This window comes from Lutra lutra, chromosome 8 (assembly GCF_902655055.1).
Source record: "Lutra lutra chromosome 8, mLutLut1.2, whole genome shotgun sequence".
NCBI lineage: Eukaryota > Metazoa > Chordata > Mammalia > Carnivora > Mustelidae > Lutra > Lutra lutra.
Genome location: NC_062285.1, coordinates 53,568,931 through 53,586,583, shown reverse-complemented (window position 1 = coordinate 53,586,583; position 17,653 = coordinate 53,568,931). Strand labels below are relative to the sequence as shown.

The 17,653-nt window shown below is 36.5% G+C and overlaps 1 protein-coding gene and 1 pseudogene across 1 annotated transcript; both read left to right on the top strand.

Moving 5' to 3' along the window:
* Positions 1–264: 264 nt before the first annotated feature.
* LOC125106018 (olfactory receptor 6C74-like) lies at positions 265–1,203 on the top strand (annotated as a pseudogene).
* Positions 1,204–15,510: 14,307 nt separating this feature from the next.
* LOC125107210 (olfactory receptor 6C74-like) lies at positions 15,511–16,449 on the top strand. The gene has a single exon (XM_047742091.1). It carries the CDS (start codon positions 15,511–15,513, stop codon positions 16,447–16,449), a length of 939 nt encoding a protein of 312 aa, XP_047598047.1.
* Positions 16,450–17,653: the final 1,204 nt, after the last annotated feature.

Sequence of the window (17,653 nt, the reverse complement as noted above, 5' to 3'; positions counted from 1 at the left end):
ATGCTCAACAATTGCTATAATCACATAGGTTATTCTCTGGTAGAACTGAATTAAGGATGAAATTCTCTGTACAGCTGCTCTGGAAATGCAAACTATAGTTCTTCCTGGCATATCCATCTTCAAAACATGAATGAGCATTGTATTCTATCTGAAATATCACTTTACTAACTTTAAACACTTAAATCACTGTTATTTTTCCATTGGGATCATCAATTTCTTTCTTCCTTTCTTTTCTATTTAGACCTGCAAAAGTAAAGGTCAGTAATGGAAAGCTGCACACAAGCAATAGTGTTTATCCTGGCAGGTTTGACTGATGACCCACAATTGAAAGTTGTGTTATTTGTCTTTCTGCTTCTCACCTACTTGCTGAGCATCACTGGCAATCTGACCATCATCACACTCACCCTGGTGGATACTCACCTCAAGATCCCCATGTATTTTTTCCTTCGGAATTTTTCCTTCTTAGAAATTTCCTATACTACTACATGCATCCCTAAATTGTTTGTTACTATGGCAACTGGAGACAAAACCATTTCCTTTAATTGTTGTGCAACTCAAGTGTTTTTTGCCTTCCTTCTTGGTGCATCTGAATTTTACTTGTTGGCTGCTATGTCCTATGACCGCTACGTTGCCATCTGTAAGCCCCTGCATTACACAACCATCATGAACAGTAAGGTCTGCATTCAACTTGTCTTCTGTTGTTGGTTTGCTGGTTTTTTGGTCATCTTTCCACCTCTCCTTCTAGGCCTAAATCTTGACTTCTGTGCCTCTAAAATTGTTGCTCATTTCTACTGTGATACAACTCCCCTCATGCAGATCTCCTGTTCAGATACACAGCTCTTGGAGACAATGGGATACATCTCTGCCTTGGTGACACTTGTAGTCACATTAATAATGGTGTTACTATCATATACCTTTATTGCCTTAACAATTCTAAAAATCCCTTCAAGTAAGCAGAAGAAAAAAACTTTTCAACATGTTCTTCTCACATGATTGTGATATCCCTTTCTTATGGCAGCTGCATCTTCATGTATGTTAAACCATCAGTCAAACAAAGAACATCTTTTTTCCAAGAGAATTGCAGTGCTCAATACTTCCGTGGCTCCACTTTTGAATCCTTTCATTTACACTTTGAAGAACCAGCAGGTGAAGAAAGCCTTCATGAATATAGTACACAAAATTGTTTATTTTTCAAACAAATGAGTTTCCTGTTGCATAATACATACTGGAAATGAACAAAGTAGTCTCATATAATACCAGTGCATTCAATAGTAGCTTTCAGTACATAGTTTCCTGTTTTTTCCCTTTATCCCTATGATACTCATCTTAATCTCTTTCAAGTTTTATTCACAAAAGCCTTTGCTTTTAATGTTCATGTTCCTATATTCTTCATGAGATATATCTTTTTTTCTCAGCTCACTTCCTTTTCCTCTAGATATAGGAAAGAAATCGAGCCACATTTTTCAATCTGTCTCTTTTGTCTATAATTCCTACTTACTCAAGACTATAAAATAGTGTTTAATTTGAATCATACTTATTGTAACACACAATTCAAAGGTTATTACTATCTTTATTTGTGATCAGGTTTATTTTCTTAAATGCAGTGAGTTTATTTACTGAAATTACTCATTAATTTATAATAAAACATATTCGTTTATACTTTTAAAATACAATTTGTTGGCAATAATTATGTTTAAAGTAATTATAATAAAAAAATTTTTTTAAAGATTTTATTTATTCATTTTACAGACAGAGATCACAAGTAGGCAGAGAGGCAGGCAGAGAGAGAGAGGAGGAAGCAGGCTCCCCGCTGAGCAGAGAGCCCGACACGGGGCTCGATCCCAGGACCCTGGGACCATGACCCGAGCCGAAGGCAGCGGCTTTAACCCACTGAGCCACCCAGGCGCCCCAATTATAATAAAATTTTAACAGAGATTAGCCATCAGTGGTAGTGATCATCTTTGAAATTGTCTATTAAATATATGATTGTTTTGCTAAAGTGTGTTCTGTAGGAACTAGTTATTTAGAAGAAAGTGTGTTTGAATAATGCTATCTTAAGGAGCTGAATAAAATATAAGCAGGAGGGAGTCTACATATATGATCAACTGGACAATATTATATGTTTATGTAAAGCTTGTAGAATGAACTGCTTCTTAAAAGATATTTGGGTCACATATATGATTTCAAGAATGTTGTAATTTTATATGTATATATATATGTGTGTGTGTGTGTGTGTGTGTGTGTGTGTGTGTGTGTATTGTGGGAGGCCACGATAAGGCTTGAGATGAGGACCAAACCAGGCCCTGACTTGTGCCTCCTTTAAAGGCTGAATAGCCGAACAAAAGGCTTAGGTCGATAAAGTCAAGTAGCAATGAGAAAAGATCTGTGCTATGTGTTGTGCACTCGTCTACGTGACTTCCTACACGTTTGCTAGTCAGATAGAAATGATTTGGTTGGGGTCATAAATTCTTGGCTGGTCCTTGCTGTCCTTGCACAGGTTATAGACTACACCATTGTAAGATTGTGCTATGCTTACATAAACTATGTCTTGAGTGGCCTTGAAGTCAATACATCTGGCGCTGGAGGGTCTGCTATTGGTGCTTGGGAAATAGATAATGGGAAAGCTTGAAGGATTTTCTGTGCATGTTGCAAACTCTTTTGTAATCAGTTAAAATAGATACCTTTTTGTAGTTGTTTCTGTTAGCCGTATAATGCCTTGGTGCCTAGAATAAACTCAGCACTATTGGATATCCTCCTTGGTGCTCCTCCTGCCCCCATCTCTTTGTCTCTTAATTTCTTTTCACCATCCTCTTACCCTCACATTCCTGATCGATTTGTCGTGCCGGCCACGACAGTGTATACACATACATATATACACATAGTATGTACATATGTACATGTGTATATGTATGTATGTATGTATGTGTGCACGTACATATATGTATACATATACATATATGTATATCCATATTGAGACAGTCTAATACAGTTGATCCCGGAAGAGCATAGCAGTTGGGGCAATGCCCCTTGCAAAGTAAAATCCATGTATAACTTTAGACTCTCTAAAATGTTTACTGTTAATAGACTACTGTTGACAGGAAGACTTACTGATAACATAACCAGTTTATTGACACATATTTTATATATTGCATGTATTATATCTTGTAATATTATAATAAAATAAGCTTGATAAAAGAAAACATTATTAAGAAAATCATAAGAAAAATACATTTACAGTACTGTATGTATTTATCAAAATATTTACATAGAAATGGAATGGTGAATGTCAAATCTGTATTGTACAAGGGTCAGCTGTACAAGAATAAACTAAACTAAGGCTGTCTCAATATTCTGATTATTTTGATCCTATTAAGGTGCCAAATACAATGAGTTTGCTTAAAACATACTGTCCGGGGGGATAGGGTCTTTGGATGATGGGTATTAAGGATGTCACATGATGTGATGAGCACTGGGTGTTATATGCAACTGATGAATTATTGAAGACTACATCTGAAACTAGTGATGTACTATATGCCAGCTAATTAAACTTAAATTTAAAAAAAGGAAAAAATAACATGCTGTCCAAGTTAGCCACTAATTCACTTGGAGCTATTCTGAAAAATCTTCTCTTACATATTTTAAGATGTCTGTCACTTACAAGTTATTTATCACAGATTCTCTAAATTTTAATAAGGGTCTGGCACTTCTAAACTAAGACTTTCCCATTCCTACTTCTTCCTAACCCCAGACAGATGACAGTTGTACCACCGGCCTTCTACATTTTTTGTCTATGAAATATCACTTTATATTATGTCTACTAGAACTGCAACATTTGATCTCACAATCCTGATTGGCCAAAGAGTTTACTACTGCTGGATTTTGCTTTGTTTTTGCTTCTGTTCTTGTTAAATTGGTCTTTAACAAGTAATATAGCTTTTTAAATACAGGTACAACTTACTTCTTGAGACAGCTTCCACCTGAAATGCTGAACTGCTTTACCAGAAATGGTTCCAGCTTTGCTGCTCTAGTGATGTATGCCAGACAATAAATATGATATAAAAATAAGATTTATATTACTGTTGACCATCCACTAGGTGCATGCACTGCTAGGTATTCTATATAAATCACATAATTATGGAAACAATATTATAATATAATTATTATTAGCATTATGTATAGTAACAAAAGAAAGTTCAGAGTGACTAAGATCATTTTGAGAGATACACAGTCAAAATGATTGGTGGAAACTTAAACTCAGGAAGGCTTAGTTTTCATTACTTCAACTGAAGATCTTGTTATCTATCAAATTTTTAACTTAAGCTTATTCTTCAGATAATATGGACTTGTCTGGTAAATATCTGGTCTTCATTTTCTTAACAAAATGAGTGTTCTGAATGATGAGTAAAAGAGTATTAGTAGTATCACTTTCATTCTGCTTGCCATTATACTTTTGTAAAACTCCCACATCTTGTGCTTTCTAAAATTTTCTTGTCTCAAATGTATAAACTGTCCTGAGCCCTCTAAGTATTCAAATAAAATATCACCTTTCTGGGGAGCCTGGGTGACTCAGTTGGTTAAGCATCTGCCTTTGGCTCAGGTCATGATCCTGGGCCCTGGAATCAAGCCCCCCTAACAAACTCCTCATTGAGTCCCCCATTGAGTCCCCCATCAAGCCCTGCATTGAGCCCTGCATGTAGCTCCCTGATCAGCAGGCAACCTGCTTCTTCCTCTCCCTCTGCCTGCTACCCCCCCTGATTGTTCTCTCTCTCTCTGTCAAATGAATAAGTAAAATCTTTTTAAAAATATCATCTTCTCCCCATGTTGCATCTTGAGGGGGTAGGAGAAGAGTAAATGAAACAAGATGGGATTGGGAGGGAGACAAACCATAAGTGACTCTTAATCTCACAAAACAAACTGAGGGTTGATGGGGGGAGGGGGTTGGGAGAGGGGGTGGGGTTATGGATATTGGGGAGGGTATGTGCTATGGTGAGTGTTGTGAAGTGTGTAAACCTGGCGATTCGCAGACCTGTACCCCTGGGATAAAAATATATGTTTATAAAGCTGTAAAAAAAAAAAAAAAAAAAGGACGAATACCCAAGTTTTGTAGCAACATGGACGGGACTGGAAGAGATTATGCTGAGTGAAATAAGTCAAGCAGAGAGTCAATTATCATATGGTTTCACTGATTTGTGGAGTATAACAAATAGCATGGAGGACAAGGGGAGATGGAGAGGAGAAGGGAGTTGAGGGCAATTGGAAGGGGAGGTGAACCATGAGAGACTATGGACTCTGAAAAACGATCTGAGAATTTTGAAGGGGTGGGGGGTGGGAGGTTGGGGGCACCAGGTGGTGGGTATTGTAGAGGGCACGGATTGCATGGAGCACTGGGTGTGGTGCAAAAATAATGAATACTGTTATGCTGAAAAAATAAAAAAATTAAAAAAAAAAAAAAGAAGATGCACTAGCACACAGTAAGCCCCTAAAAAATGTTTGCTGTTATTGTTGTCACCCTTAAATAAAACTTGTTAAGAAATAAAGCAGTTGTGACAGAGAAAAAAAAATCATCTTCTTAGACCATTGCCTATTTTTTCAAAGGAGACTAAATCATTCAATTTTCTGGGTAACTGCATCCTCAATACATTATTATTATTTTTTATTTAGTAATTAAATGACATCTCTCTTTTTAAAATGGTTTTATTTATTTATTTGACAGCAAGAGATAGAGCAAGAGCAGGGGAGCAACAGGCAGAGGGAGAGGGAGAAGCAGACTCCCCGCCCAGCAGGGAGCCCTATGTGGGACTCCATCCTAGGATACTGGATCATAACCTGAACCTAAGGTAGACACTTAATGACTGAGCCACCCAGGCACCCTCAATGGCATCTATCTTATGAATATCATTCTAATTTGTTAGATTTGTTCATAAAATTAGCTGTTTTAATTAATCTTTCCAAAATAAATTCTTTTTTTAAAAAAGATTTTATTAATTTATTTGCAGACAGATCACAAGCAGGTAGAGAGGCAGGCAGAGAGAGGAGGAAGAGAAGTAGGCTCCCCACTGAGCAGAGAGCCTGATGCTGGACTCAATCTCAGGACCCTGGGATCATGACCTGAGCTGAAGGCAGAGGCTTTAACCCGCTGAGCCACCCAGTCGCCCTTCCAAAATAAATTCTAATAGGTATGGATTTCTCCATCATCTTATGCTCACAGTCTTGTTTTTGTTCTTCCTCAATTAATCTTCTTAAATGTAAATAAAACCCTGTGATTAAGAGCTCCTTATATGAAACTCAAAAGAAACTTATAGAAGCTACCATGCTTTGTCTTGGGAAACATATCTCACGTTTTGGTCAGTTGAATCTCTTATGCTCTGACTAAAAATTTTTATTTGCCTATCTCTTACTATAAATTCAACACCAATATTTTTATTCAGTTGAAAAATAATGTAAGGTTAAGTTGTCTGAACATTAATGTATGAAAGGGTAAAGATAATTGTCCCATAAAAAATTGGTGTTAGGTAGACTCTGGTCTTTTTCTGAAAATCTCAAATGTCATTTCCTAAATTTTAGAATACATTTCTCATCATTAAGGCTTCCTTTTCCCCAAAAGTAGCATAATTGCAATATTCAGATTATCTAACAAATTTCTACTCATTTCTTTCCATTGGTTTGTTATAATGCGAAATTTTTTTTTAATTTTTTTTATTTTTTCAGCATAACAGTATTCATTATTTTTGCACCACACCCAGTGCTCCATGCAATCCGTGCCCTCTACAATACCCACCACCTGGTGCTCCCAACCTCCTACCCCCCACCCCTTCAAAATTCTCAGATCGGTTTTCAGAGTCCATAGTCTCTCATGGTTCACCTCCCCTTCCAATTTCCCTCAACTCCCTTCTCCTCTCCATCTCCCTTTGTCCTCCATGCTATTTGTTATGCTCCACAAATCAGTGAAACCATATGATAATTGACTCTCTCTGCTTGACTTATTTCACTCAGCATAATCTCTTCCAGTCCCGTCCATGTTGCTACAAAACTTGGGTATTCATCCTTTCTTTTTTCTTTTTTTTTCTTTACAGCTTTATAAACATATATTTTTATCCCCAGGGGTACAGGTCTGCGAATCGCCAGGTTTACACACTTCACAGCACTCACCATAGCACATACCCTCCCCAATATCCATAACCCCACCCCCCTCTCCCAACCCCCTCCCCCCATCAACCCTCAGTTTGTTTTGTGAGATTAAGAGTCACTATGCGAAATTTTTAGTTACAGATGCCATCTTTTTAACTTTTATTTACCTTGATTATTTTTATATTTCATTTATGATACTATTTAATAAAAGCTAAATTAAGTTTTCCACTGTGATCAGAATACTTGAAAGATTCTCTTCTTAATAAGTGTCTCATTGCTTGTTTTCCAGTCTGAACTTAGGAAGCATCAGCCTTTGCCTACATTTAGCTATTAGTGCCATCACTACATTTTTACTTCACATTTTCTCCTCAACCTTCTCACTGGTCTGTAACCCACCCATCCATTAACTCTATTGTTTCAGACTCCACCTTTCCAGAGTCATGAGCCATCTTTGGGGTTTTTGTTTGTTTGTTTGTTTTGTCATTTTAATATATCTCAGCAATATTTGGCACAATTGATTGCTGCTTTCTACTTAATAACATTTATTTGCCCTGGTTAAAGGAAACATTATTTTGTGGACTTCTCTCAGCATATTGGCAATCCTTCCTCATTTTCAGTTCTGCTGGTTTTTCCTGTGATTGATTCCTAAATAGCAGGAGCCCCAGTTCTCCCAACTCCATCTGAGCCCCTTCTCTTCATTGTCATTGTATTCTACTCACTTTCCCTAATGAGACATCACACCTAATTCCAAATTTTGTGTGTGTGTGTGTGTGTGTGTGTGTGTGTGTGTGTGTGTAGAACTGTGTCTTTAGAGAGCAAAAATAGCCAGGATTTGGGAATCTGTGGTCTTTGAGAAAATTATACTGACTGAGAGGATGTCATACATTCTATAATTTTCCTATTAGCTTCTTGCTCTTTCTTATATAATGAATGGCAAGTTTCCCAGCAGAAAATGGCAGGCATTTGCTGTCTTCTCTCACATGAGGCTAGAGAGAAATAAATTGGAATCCACATCTGTCAATGCCAACCAGGGCTTACATTGGATAGAAAAGATCTTGTATAAAAAGGAATTGAAGATGAATGAGCCTGACTTTTTTTTTTTTATTAACATCTAAATGTATTACTTGTTTCAGGGGTATAGGTCTCTGATTCATCAGTCTTACACAATTCACAGCACTCACCATAGCACATACCCACCCTAATGTCTATTCCCCCAGCCAACGCATCACTCTACCCCCTCCCCTCCAGCAACCCTCAGTTTGTTTCCTGAGATTAAGAGACTCGTATGGTTTGTCTGCCTCTATATTTCATCTTGTTTCATTTTTCCCTCCCTTCCCCCATGATCCTCTGTCTTGTTTCTCAAATGCCTCATATCAGTGAGATCATATGATAATTGTCTTTTTCTGGTTGACTTATTTCACTTAGCATAATAGCCTCTAGTTCCATCCATGTCCTTGCAAATGACAATATTTTGTTTTTGATGGCTGCATAATATTCCATTATCACCTCTTCTTTATCCACTCATCTGTTGATGGACATCTAGACTCTTTCCATAGTTTGAACCTGACATTTTGTGGTGTTTTTTCTCTAATCACATTTGTTAAATTGTAAGTGGCAAGCAATAGCAGCCTGAGACCATGAATACAAAGCCACAGATAATTGAAGAAGAATCCAAAAAGAAATTCCTGCTGTCTCCTAGTCTCTGCAGACAAATATTTGACATTTACGGTTTGCCAGTATGGAGGGGCCTGGGTCAATACCACTGAAATCTTACACCTAAGAATAAGCACAATGAATTTACCATTTCTCAAAAAATATGGAACAGAGATTAGAATAATCTCATTCCTTGTTTTGGTCAAGGTTATCTGCTTTAAATGTGTGCCAGAATGAATAAAATCCTCCTTGTAGGAATAAATCATCATCCATGCCAATAACATTTGAATATGGTTTTGGGTATACAATAAAAAGTTCACAAGCTTATCAGAGGTCATTTGGTTCAAATGACCAAAACCATGAACATAAAAGAAATAGAAAGAGACCTGAGAAGATCTACATATATCTAGCACACAGTCTGTAAAATAACTAGAACTAATACTTCCATTGAAGAGCTAAGAAATTCACAACTTAAATAATTGGTATTGGGTGTTTAAGAAATACTTATGCAGCAATTTATAGATTCAATCTCTATGAAAATGAAATCCTTATCAAAATACCAATAGCTTTTTAACAGACTAGAACAAATAATCCTAAAATTTCTATACAATCACAAAAAACTCCAAAAAGCTAAACCAACCTAAAAAAGAAGAACAAAGTTGGAGTTATCACAAATACAGATTTTGAGATAAACTACAAAGCTACAGGAATCATAACAGCATGATATATTCACAAAAATAGACACGCAGATCAACAGAACCAGGTAGAGAGCTTAGAAATACATCCATACATATATCGACAATGAATCTATGACAAAGAAGGCAAAAATGTACACTGGGGAAAGAGACACTTTTCAAAGAATGGTATTAGACAAACTGGACAGTTACATGCCAAAGAATGAAGCTGGACAACTTACACTATACACAAAAACAATCTCAAAATGAGGGAGGAAGGGAGGAGGAGGGAAGATTCTCTTTTTTTTTTTTGACAGACAGATCACAGGTAGGCAGAGAGGCAGGCAGAGAGAGGAAGGGAAGCAGGCTCCCTGCTGAGCAGAGAGCCCGATGTGGGGCTCGATCCCAGGACACTGGGATCATGACCTGAGCCGAAGGCAGAGGCTTTAACCCGCTGAGCCACCCAGGCGCCCCGGGAAGACTCTCAATATGGGTTAAAGATCTAGATGTGAGAGCTGAAACCATAAAAACTCCTGAAAGAAAACAGAGGCAGTGATCTCTGGGGCATTGGCCTTAGCAACCTATTTATGGATATGTCTCCTTAAGCCAGGGAAACAAAGGCCAAAATAAACCATTTGGACTACACCAAAAATAAAAAGCTTTGCACAGCAAAGGAAAACATCAACAAAACAAAAGGACAACCTATGAACGGAAGGAGATACTTGCAAAGGATATATCCAATAAGGTGTTAATAATCTCAGCGTGTACACCAAAAAATATAAATAACTTAATTTAAAAGTGGGCAGAGAAGATACATGGATATAGGAAACAATTTTGATAAGGATTTGGTAGAATATGAGAAAGACAAATATCACAATGATTTAAACAAAAATACTGTACTTTGTACATTAAATGTTCAAGCTGGTATGTTGAAACTCCTCCATGAAGTCACTGTGTTTCTAAGGTGGAAGGACCTGCAATGGTGTCAAGAACCTGGGTGTGCTCTCTTTTGTTGAATGGTCAGTGTATTTCTAGTGTGATTGTTATCCTCATGGCTCTAAGCAGCTTGTATCCCATCTGCATCACAACAGTGAGAGAGGGTAGAGAGCAAGAGGAGGGCAAACTTCTTTTAACAAAGGATAATCCATAGAAATTGCACAACATCTCCACTTACACCCTTTGCTTATAATTTAGTCACACGGTCACAACAAGTTGCAAGGAAGACTAGCTATAGGCAGAGATAAATATTCCATTAACACAGAGGGAGTGGAGATGCTTGGGTATTAAGAAATATCAGTTTAAGATCCACTAGATCATATCACAAAGATTATCTGGAAAAAGACACCTTTCAGAAAAGACACTGAGGTCATGTATAAAAAGAAACCTTAGGTGTATCTACAGGGTTCATGGTGATATATTTAACTCGAGGCAGTGTTTTCTATGACAGGTTAGTAAATTCTCCAACTAATATTATCACTTTTCATTACCAATGGAAATACATTTTTTCCTGCTTTTAAATCCTTATCTATATTTTTTAATTCAAAACATGACTATGCAGAAGAACAATCACATAATATGGGAAAGTCTAAACTGAATTCTCAGGAGACACAGTTAAAAGTAGTTTTTTCAGGGCGCCTGGGTGGCTCAGTGGGTTAAGCCGCTGCCTTCGGCTCAGGTCATGATCTCAGGGTCCTGGGATCAAGTCCCGCATCGGGCTCTCTGCTCAGCAGGGAGCCTGCTTCCCTCTCTCTCTCTCTCTGCCTGCCTCTCCGTCTACTTGTGATCTCTCTCTGTCAAATAAATAAAAATAAAATCTTTAAAAAAAAAAAGTAGTTTTTTTCAGGATGCCTGGGTGCCTCAGTTGGTTGAGCAACTGACTTCTGATTTCAGATCAGGTCATGATCTCAGGGTCATGAGATCAAGTTCCACATCTGGCTCACACTGGAGTCTGCTTGTCCCTTTCCCTCTGCTCCTCCCTCCTGCCTGTAATCTCTCTCTCAGTCTCTCTTTCTCAAATAAATAATTTTTTTTAAAGCAGGTTTTTAAAAATATATTTTTAAATTTTTATTTTTATTAAGATTTTATTCATTTATTTGACAGGAAAGGGAGACAGTGAGAGAGGGAACAGAAACGGGGCGTTCAAGAGGGAGAGGCACACTTCCCGCTGAGCAGGAAGCCCAGTGCAGAGCTGGGATCATGACCTGAGCCAGAGGCAGACACTTAATGACTGAGGCACCCAGGTGCCCCAATATTTAGTAGTTGGGGAGAATTTTGTAATAAAATATAAATATGTGATCCCTTGGGAATGGTGTTCTTGGATCTCATATACTCCTGAGAATTCTTTAATCATCTTTAGATATTTTCCTTCAGGGCCCAGAAAGCATAAATATTCAATGGGATCAAATGTTCACTATTTATATGGCATTGAGGATAATAAATGGAAAAGAATTCAATGCAAAAATAAGTACATTGTAGCAATGGGGAAATTTAATATACTACTATAAATACCTACCAAAAAAAAAAAAACCACAGCTAATGAAACCATTTACAAAGTTATCTTAAATACATAAGAAAAAACAATCATAGATTGTGAGCTAGAGGGAGACCCATTCAGAGAGGAATGGAATGTCAATGTAGTTGCTGCAGTACGATGACAAAGGATTTAAAAATTGGAGCAGAGATCATTTTATCTGAATAAATCTGTGTATATATTTTCTTTTGAAAAGGTGCTTGAGTTTTTAGGTCTTTGTCAGAATGATTAAAGACTCAAAAAAAATGAAAAGAAGAGGTATGTCTAAAATTTATTTTATTCATTTATTTTTTAAAGATTTTATTTATTTGACAGAGAGAGACACAGCAAGAGAGGGAACACAAGCTGGGAGAGTAGGAGAGGGAGAAGCATGCTTCCCACTGAGCAGGGAGCCTGATGTGGGGCTCAAATCCAGGACCCTGGGATCATGACCTGAGCTGAAGGCAGATGCTTAAGGACTGAGCCACCCAGGCACCACTGGTATGTCTAAAATTTAAAAACCATATTTCCTGTTAGCTATGTTTAATCCACGTTGTTCTGTTTTTACCATTAAAGTATTTAATTTAAATTTTCTAAACTTTTAAATTTTGATTGTGGGGAAAATGATGACAGAAGACAGATAGAATACAGTGAAAATTTGGTATTGAAAATTGTTTTTAAATTTCACAAATATTCACAGTATCTAATGCAAGTAAACATCATTGTACACATTATACACATTGTCTTCTAATGGTTTTGTAATATGAGCTTTGTTAATTTTTGCACAGTGTGTGTTGGGGATAGTTGGTGTGTTTAAAGGTTAAAGTTGGACAAAGAAATAATTTGACATAGTAAAATTCTGTTTTATGTGTTATAGGTATATGTATACCTATAGTTGTTGCCATTGGGATATTTTGTGTAAATGAAGAAAAATTTATAATAGATCGCTTCACAATTATGTGAATATAAAAGGAATGTCCAGGAAAAACAATAGTCCTTTCTTTTCCTTTTACATTAGTAAGGTGATTTTAATAGTAGATCTCATTTTTTGAAATCTTAGAATCCTCCTGTAAATGTCTCTAGATATAATTGGAAGCAACTTTTATTTGTCCTTATATATTTATTTTTATTTATATATATATGCCTTTTATTTTATTTTTTTTAATTTAAATTTTATTATTTTTTTAAACATATAATATATTTTTATCCCCAGGGGTACAGGTCTGTGAATCGCCAGGTTTACACATTTCACAGCACTCACCATAGCACATACCGTCCCCAATGTCCATAACCCCACCCCCCCCTCTCCCAACCCCCCTCCCCCCATCAACCCTCAGTTTGTTTTGTGAGATTAAGAGTCACTTATGGTTTGTCTCCCTCCCAATCCCATCTTGTTTCATTTACTCTTCTCCTACCCCCTTAACCCCCCATGTAGCATCTTCTCTCCCTCATATCAGGGAGATCATATGATAGTTGTCTTTCTCCGATTGACTTTTTTGCTAAGCATGATACCCTCTAGTTCCATCCACGTTGTGCCTTTTATTTTTTAAAAGATTTTATTTATTTCTGAGAGAGAGAGAAAGAGAGAGTGCATGTGAGAGAGAGAGAGAACATGAGTGGCAGGGAGGGTCAGAGGCAAAGGGAAAAGCAGACCCCGCTGTTGAGCTGGGAGCCTAAGGCAGGGCTCAATCCCAGGACCCTAGGATCATGAGCCAAGCCAAATGAAGACACTTAACTGACTGAGCCACCCAGGTACCCCTGTACATACCTTTTAATAATAACATGTTTTGGCGGACCCTAGGAGTCTCAGTCCTTGAGTATCTGCCTTTGGCTCAGGTCCCGATCCCAGTGTCCTGGGATCCAGACCCATAATCTCCCTATTCGGCAGGGAGCCCATTTCTCCCTCTTCAGCTCCCACATGGTTGTGTTACCTTGGTATTAAGACATACAGTATTGTCTTATCTAGTGCCCAAAGCCAACCTTAATTATTTTATTGTGCTTCATGATGAAGACACCAGGGAAGGAAATATTCCTTAGAGATATAAATATTTTTTTTGGAGAAATAGACTATAATCTGTCCTATAGTTACTTGCACAAAATATTTCACTTTTAAGGTGATGACTTGGATAATATACTCCTTCAAACTTAAACCTGATTTCCAACTGACTAGCATAGAAAATCTGAAAATTCAATTGTCTCAATGTATGCCAGGTGTTGAAAATAGTATCCTACAGTTAATATTTCTTTAATTATGAGTTAGCTGAGTGTCATTAGGATAGGGAAATACATGCTTCCTAAAACTGGTGTCACCACTGTTCTGAGATACAATATGTGTTTGAAATGTGCCAAATACTCTCACTCCTCCTCTCCCTTAGGCCATGCTGATCTCAAAATTGTTCAAGTTTTCAGTCTGTATTTTAGACAAAGAATAAAATGATAAGTGTAAAGTACAAAAGCAGATGGGAAAGAATTTTATTGGTGGACATTTTCTCCTTAAAATTTCACTTACTAAGTTACATATTTTAGTTACCAATTTATGTATTTTATATTAAAAAATTTTGTCTTAGTAATTTGCCTATTTTAAATCTTCTGCTAATTTTTTTTAATCAAACTCATTATCCTGTCTCTTTAAATCCTTCTTACCTTCTAGGTTTCTATAAAGTCTTTTCTTTATCTCCCTCTTCTCTTTACCTTTAACATCTCAAACAATTTCCTGAACACTAATTTGTATATTTTTCTCTGCATCTCTACCATTTATTCTCATTTTCACCTTATTTTATTTGATCTATCCTCAGAACGATAACATGCACAGGAAAACTGAACTTTTTTGATATACACACTGAAATTACAGACTGTTCCCACTGATTTTGTTTCAAGATGCAAACTGGGAAGGGGGGATACTTAAGAAATGGAAACACTAATAAGGATGGCAAATAAATATATTCACAATGCCTCAAAGTCACTTATCTGTAATTGTATCTCATTAGCCATGAAAGTAAATGACACAAGAATCAAGCATTTGAGTTGATTAGTTGAAGAAAATGGTAAAGTTATGGTAGCCTTATTTATTAATGACAGCAAGGGGTGTGTGTGTGTGTGTGTGTGTTAAATGCAATAAATGGGCTGCTGTACTTTTAATGACAGATATCACTTTGCTTCTAGTATGCAAACCTTTTAATTGAACAAGAAATGGCATCCATTCCAATTGGGTAATTCAAGAGAGGAAAAACATTTTTCTATGTTTGATATGTCCCTCTAATTTCCATCAAATTTATTTCCTTGAAAAATCAACAATTTCTATCATCATATAGGTTATTCTCCAGTAGAATTACAAACTGAAGATGAAATTCGCTGTCCAGATACTCTGAAAATGCAAACTTCCTGGCATATCCAAATTCAAAACTTGAATGAGCATTGTGCTCCTCTATCTGAAATGTCGCTTGCTAACTTTATTTTAGACACTTAAATCACTCTTATTTTTCCACTGGGATTGTCAATTTCTTTGTTTTTCTTTTCTGTTTAGAACTGGAAAAGTAGAGGACAGTAATGGGAAACCACACACAAGCGATAGTGTTTATCCTGGCAGGTTTGACTGATGACCCACAATTGAAAGTTGTGTTATTTGTCTTTCTGCTTCTCACCTATTTGCTGAGCATCACTGGCAATCTGACCATCATCACGCTTACCCTGGTGGATATTCACCTCAAGACCCCCATGTATTTTTTCCTTCGGAATTTTTCCTTCCTAGAAATTTCCTATACTACTACATGCATCCCTAAATTATTGGTTACTATGGCAACTGGAGACAAAACCATTTCCTTTAATTGTTGTGCAACTCAAGTGTTTTTTGCCTTCCTTCTTGGTGCATCTGAATTTTACTTGCTGGCTGCTATGTCCTATGACCGCTATGTTGCCATCTGTAAGCCCCTGCATTACACAACCATCATGAACAGTAAGGTCTGCATTCAACTTCTCTTCTGTTGTTGGCTTGCTGGATTCTTTACCATCTTTGTACCTCTCCTCTTAGGCGTAAATCTTGATTTCTGTGCCTCCAAAATTATAGACCATTTCTACTGTGATACAACTCCCCTCATGCAGATCTCCTGCTCAGACACACAGCTCATTGAAACCGTGGGATTCATTTCTGCGTCGATGACACTCGTGGTCACATTGGTAATGGTGATAATATCATACACCTTTATTGTCTTAACAATTCTAAAATTCCCTTCAACTAATCAGAAGAAAAAAGCTTTTTCAACATGTTCTTCTCACATGATTGTGATATCCCTTTCTTATGGCAGCTGCATCTTCATGTATGTTAAACCATCAGTCAAACAAAGAGTATCTTTTTCCAAGGGAATTGCAGTGCTCAATACTTCCGTGGCTCCACTTTTGAATCCTTTCATCTATACTTTGCGGAACCAGCAGGTGAAAAAAGCCTTCTTGAACATGATACACAAGATTGTTTCCTTCTCAAGCAAATGAATTCCTGTTGCATTTTATATAAAGAAAATGAACAAAGAAATCCCTAATAATATCAATATATCTAGTAGTAGCTTCCAATACACAGTTTCTTCTGGTTTGTTATGTTTTTTTTTGCTTTTATGCCTTTGATATTCATCTTTATCTCTTCTTAAGCATTAGTGGCAGAAAAATCTTTGTTCCAAAGAATTTAATTTTCTTTATGTCCTGCAAGAGATACTTTTTTCCCATCACATCCTTTCCATGTGAGTATCTGAAAGAAATGGAGCTAAGTTTTCAATCTGTCTCTGTTAGCTTTGAATTCTAGTCAAGAATATGAAGTATTTTATTTATTTTATATTTAATGTAACATGCAATGTAAAAGTTATTACAACTCTTTATTTGTACCTATTTACAACCTACTTAAAACTGATATTTATTTATATCTTTTGAATTACTGTTGAATTATATATTTTTGAACATATCTTTTGAATAATTTGAATTATTTATATCTTTTGAATTATTGCTACACACTCTATTTAATGAAATGAAAAGATAATTGTGGCAGAGAATAACCATTAGTGTTGATGATCAAATTAGAAAATATTAGTTTATTTTGAAAAGATTGTGGGGGCATCTGAATGGCTCAGTCAATTAAGCGTCCACCCTTGATTTTGGCACAAGTAATGATTTAATGGGTTGTGAGATCAGGCCCCATGTCACACTCCATGCTTAGTGGGGAGTCTGCTTAAAGATTCTCTCCCTCTGCCCTTCCTATCATGCACTCTTGTTCTCTCATTCTCTCTAAAATAAGTAAATCTCTAAAAAACTAAATAAAACTAAAAAAAATAGCATTGTGCATTAGAGTATATTCCATTGAAACTAGTTTAATTTGTGTTAGAGAATTATGAGCAATTATAAATATTTCAGTTAAACCTGACAAATAATATACTAACAATCATAAGAAATTATTGAACATACCTGCCTCATGAAGGATGGAGCAGCTTAATAATTTCAGCAAATACCTAAGCCTGGTTTGAGAATCATCCTAATATGCACATCAACTTCTGATGATTTCATGAGTACAAATGTGTTGAAGAAATTGTAAATTATTAATCACACATATTCTTGTATCATTTTGAAAGATGAAACTAAGGATAACATTTTTTCTCTTTTATTTATCTTTCCTATAATTGTTTCTTCCCATACATGGCATAGATTTAGAAAA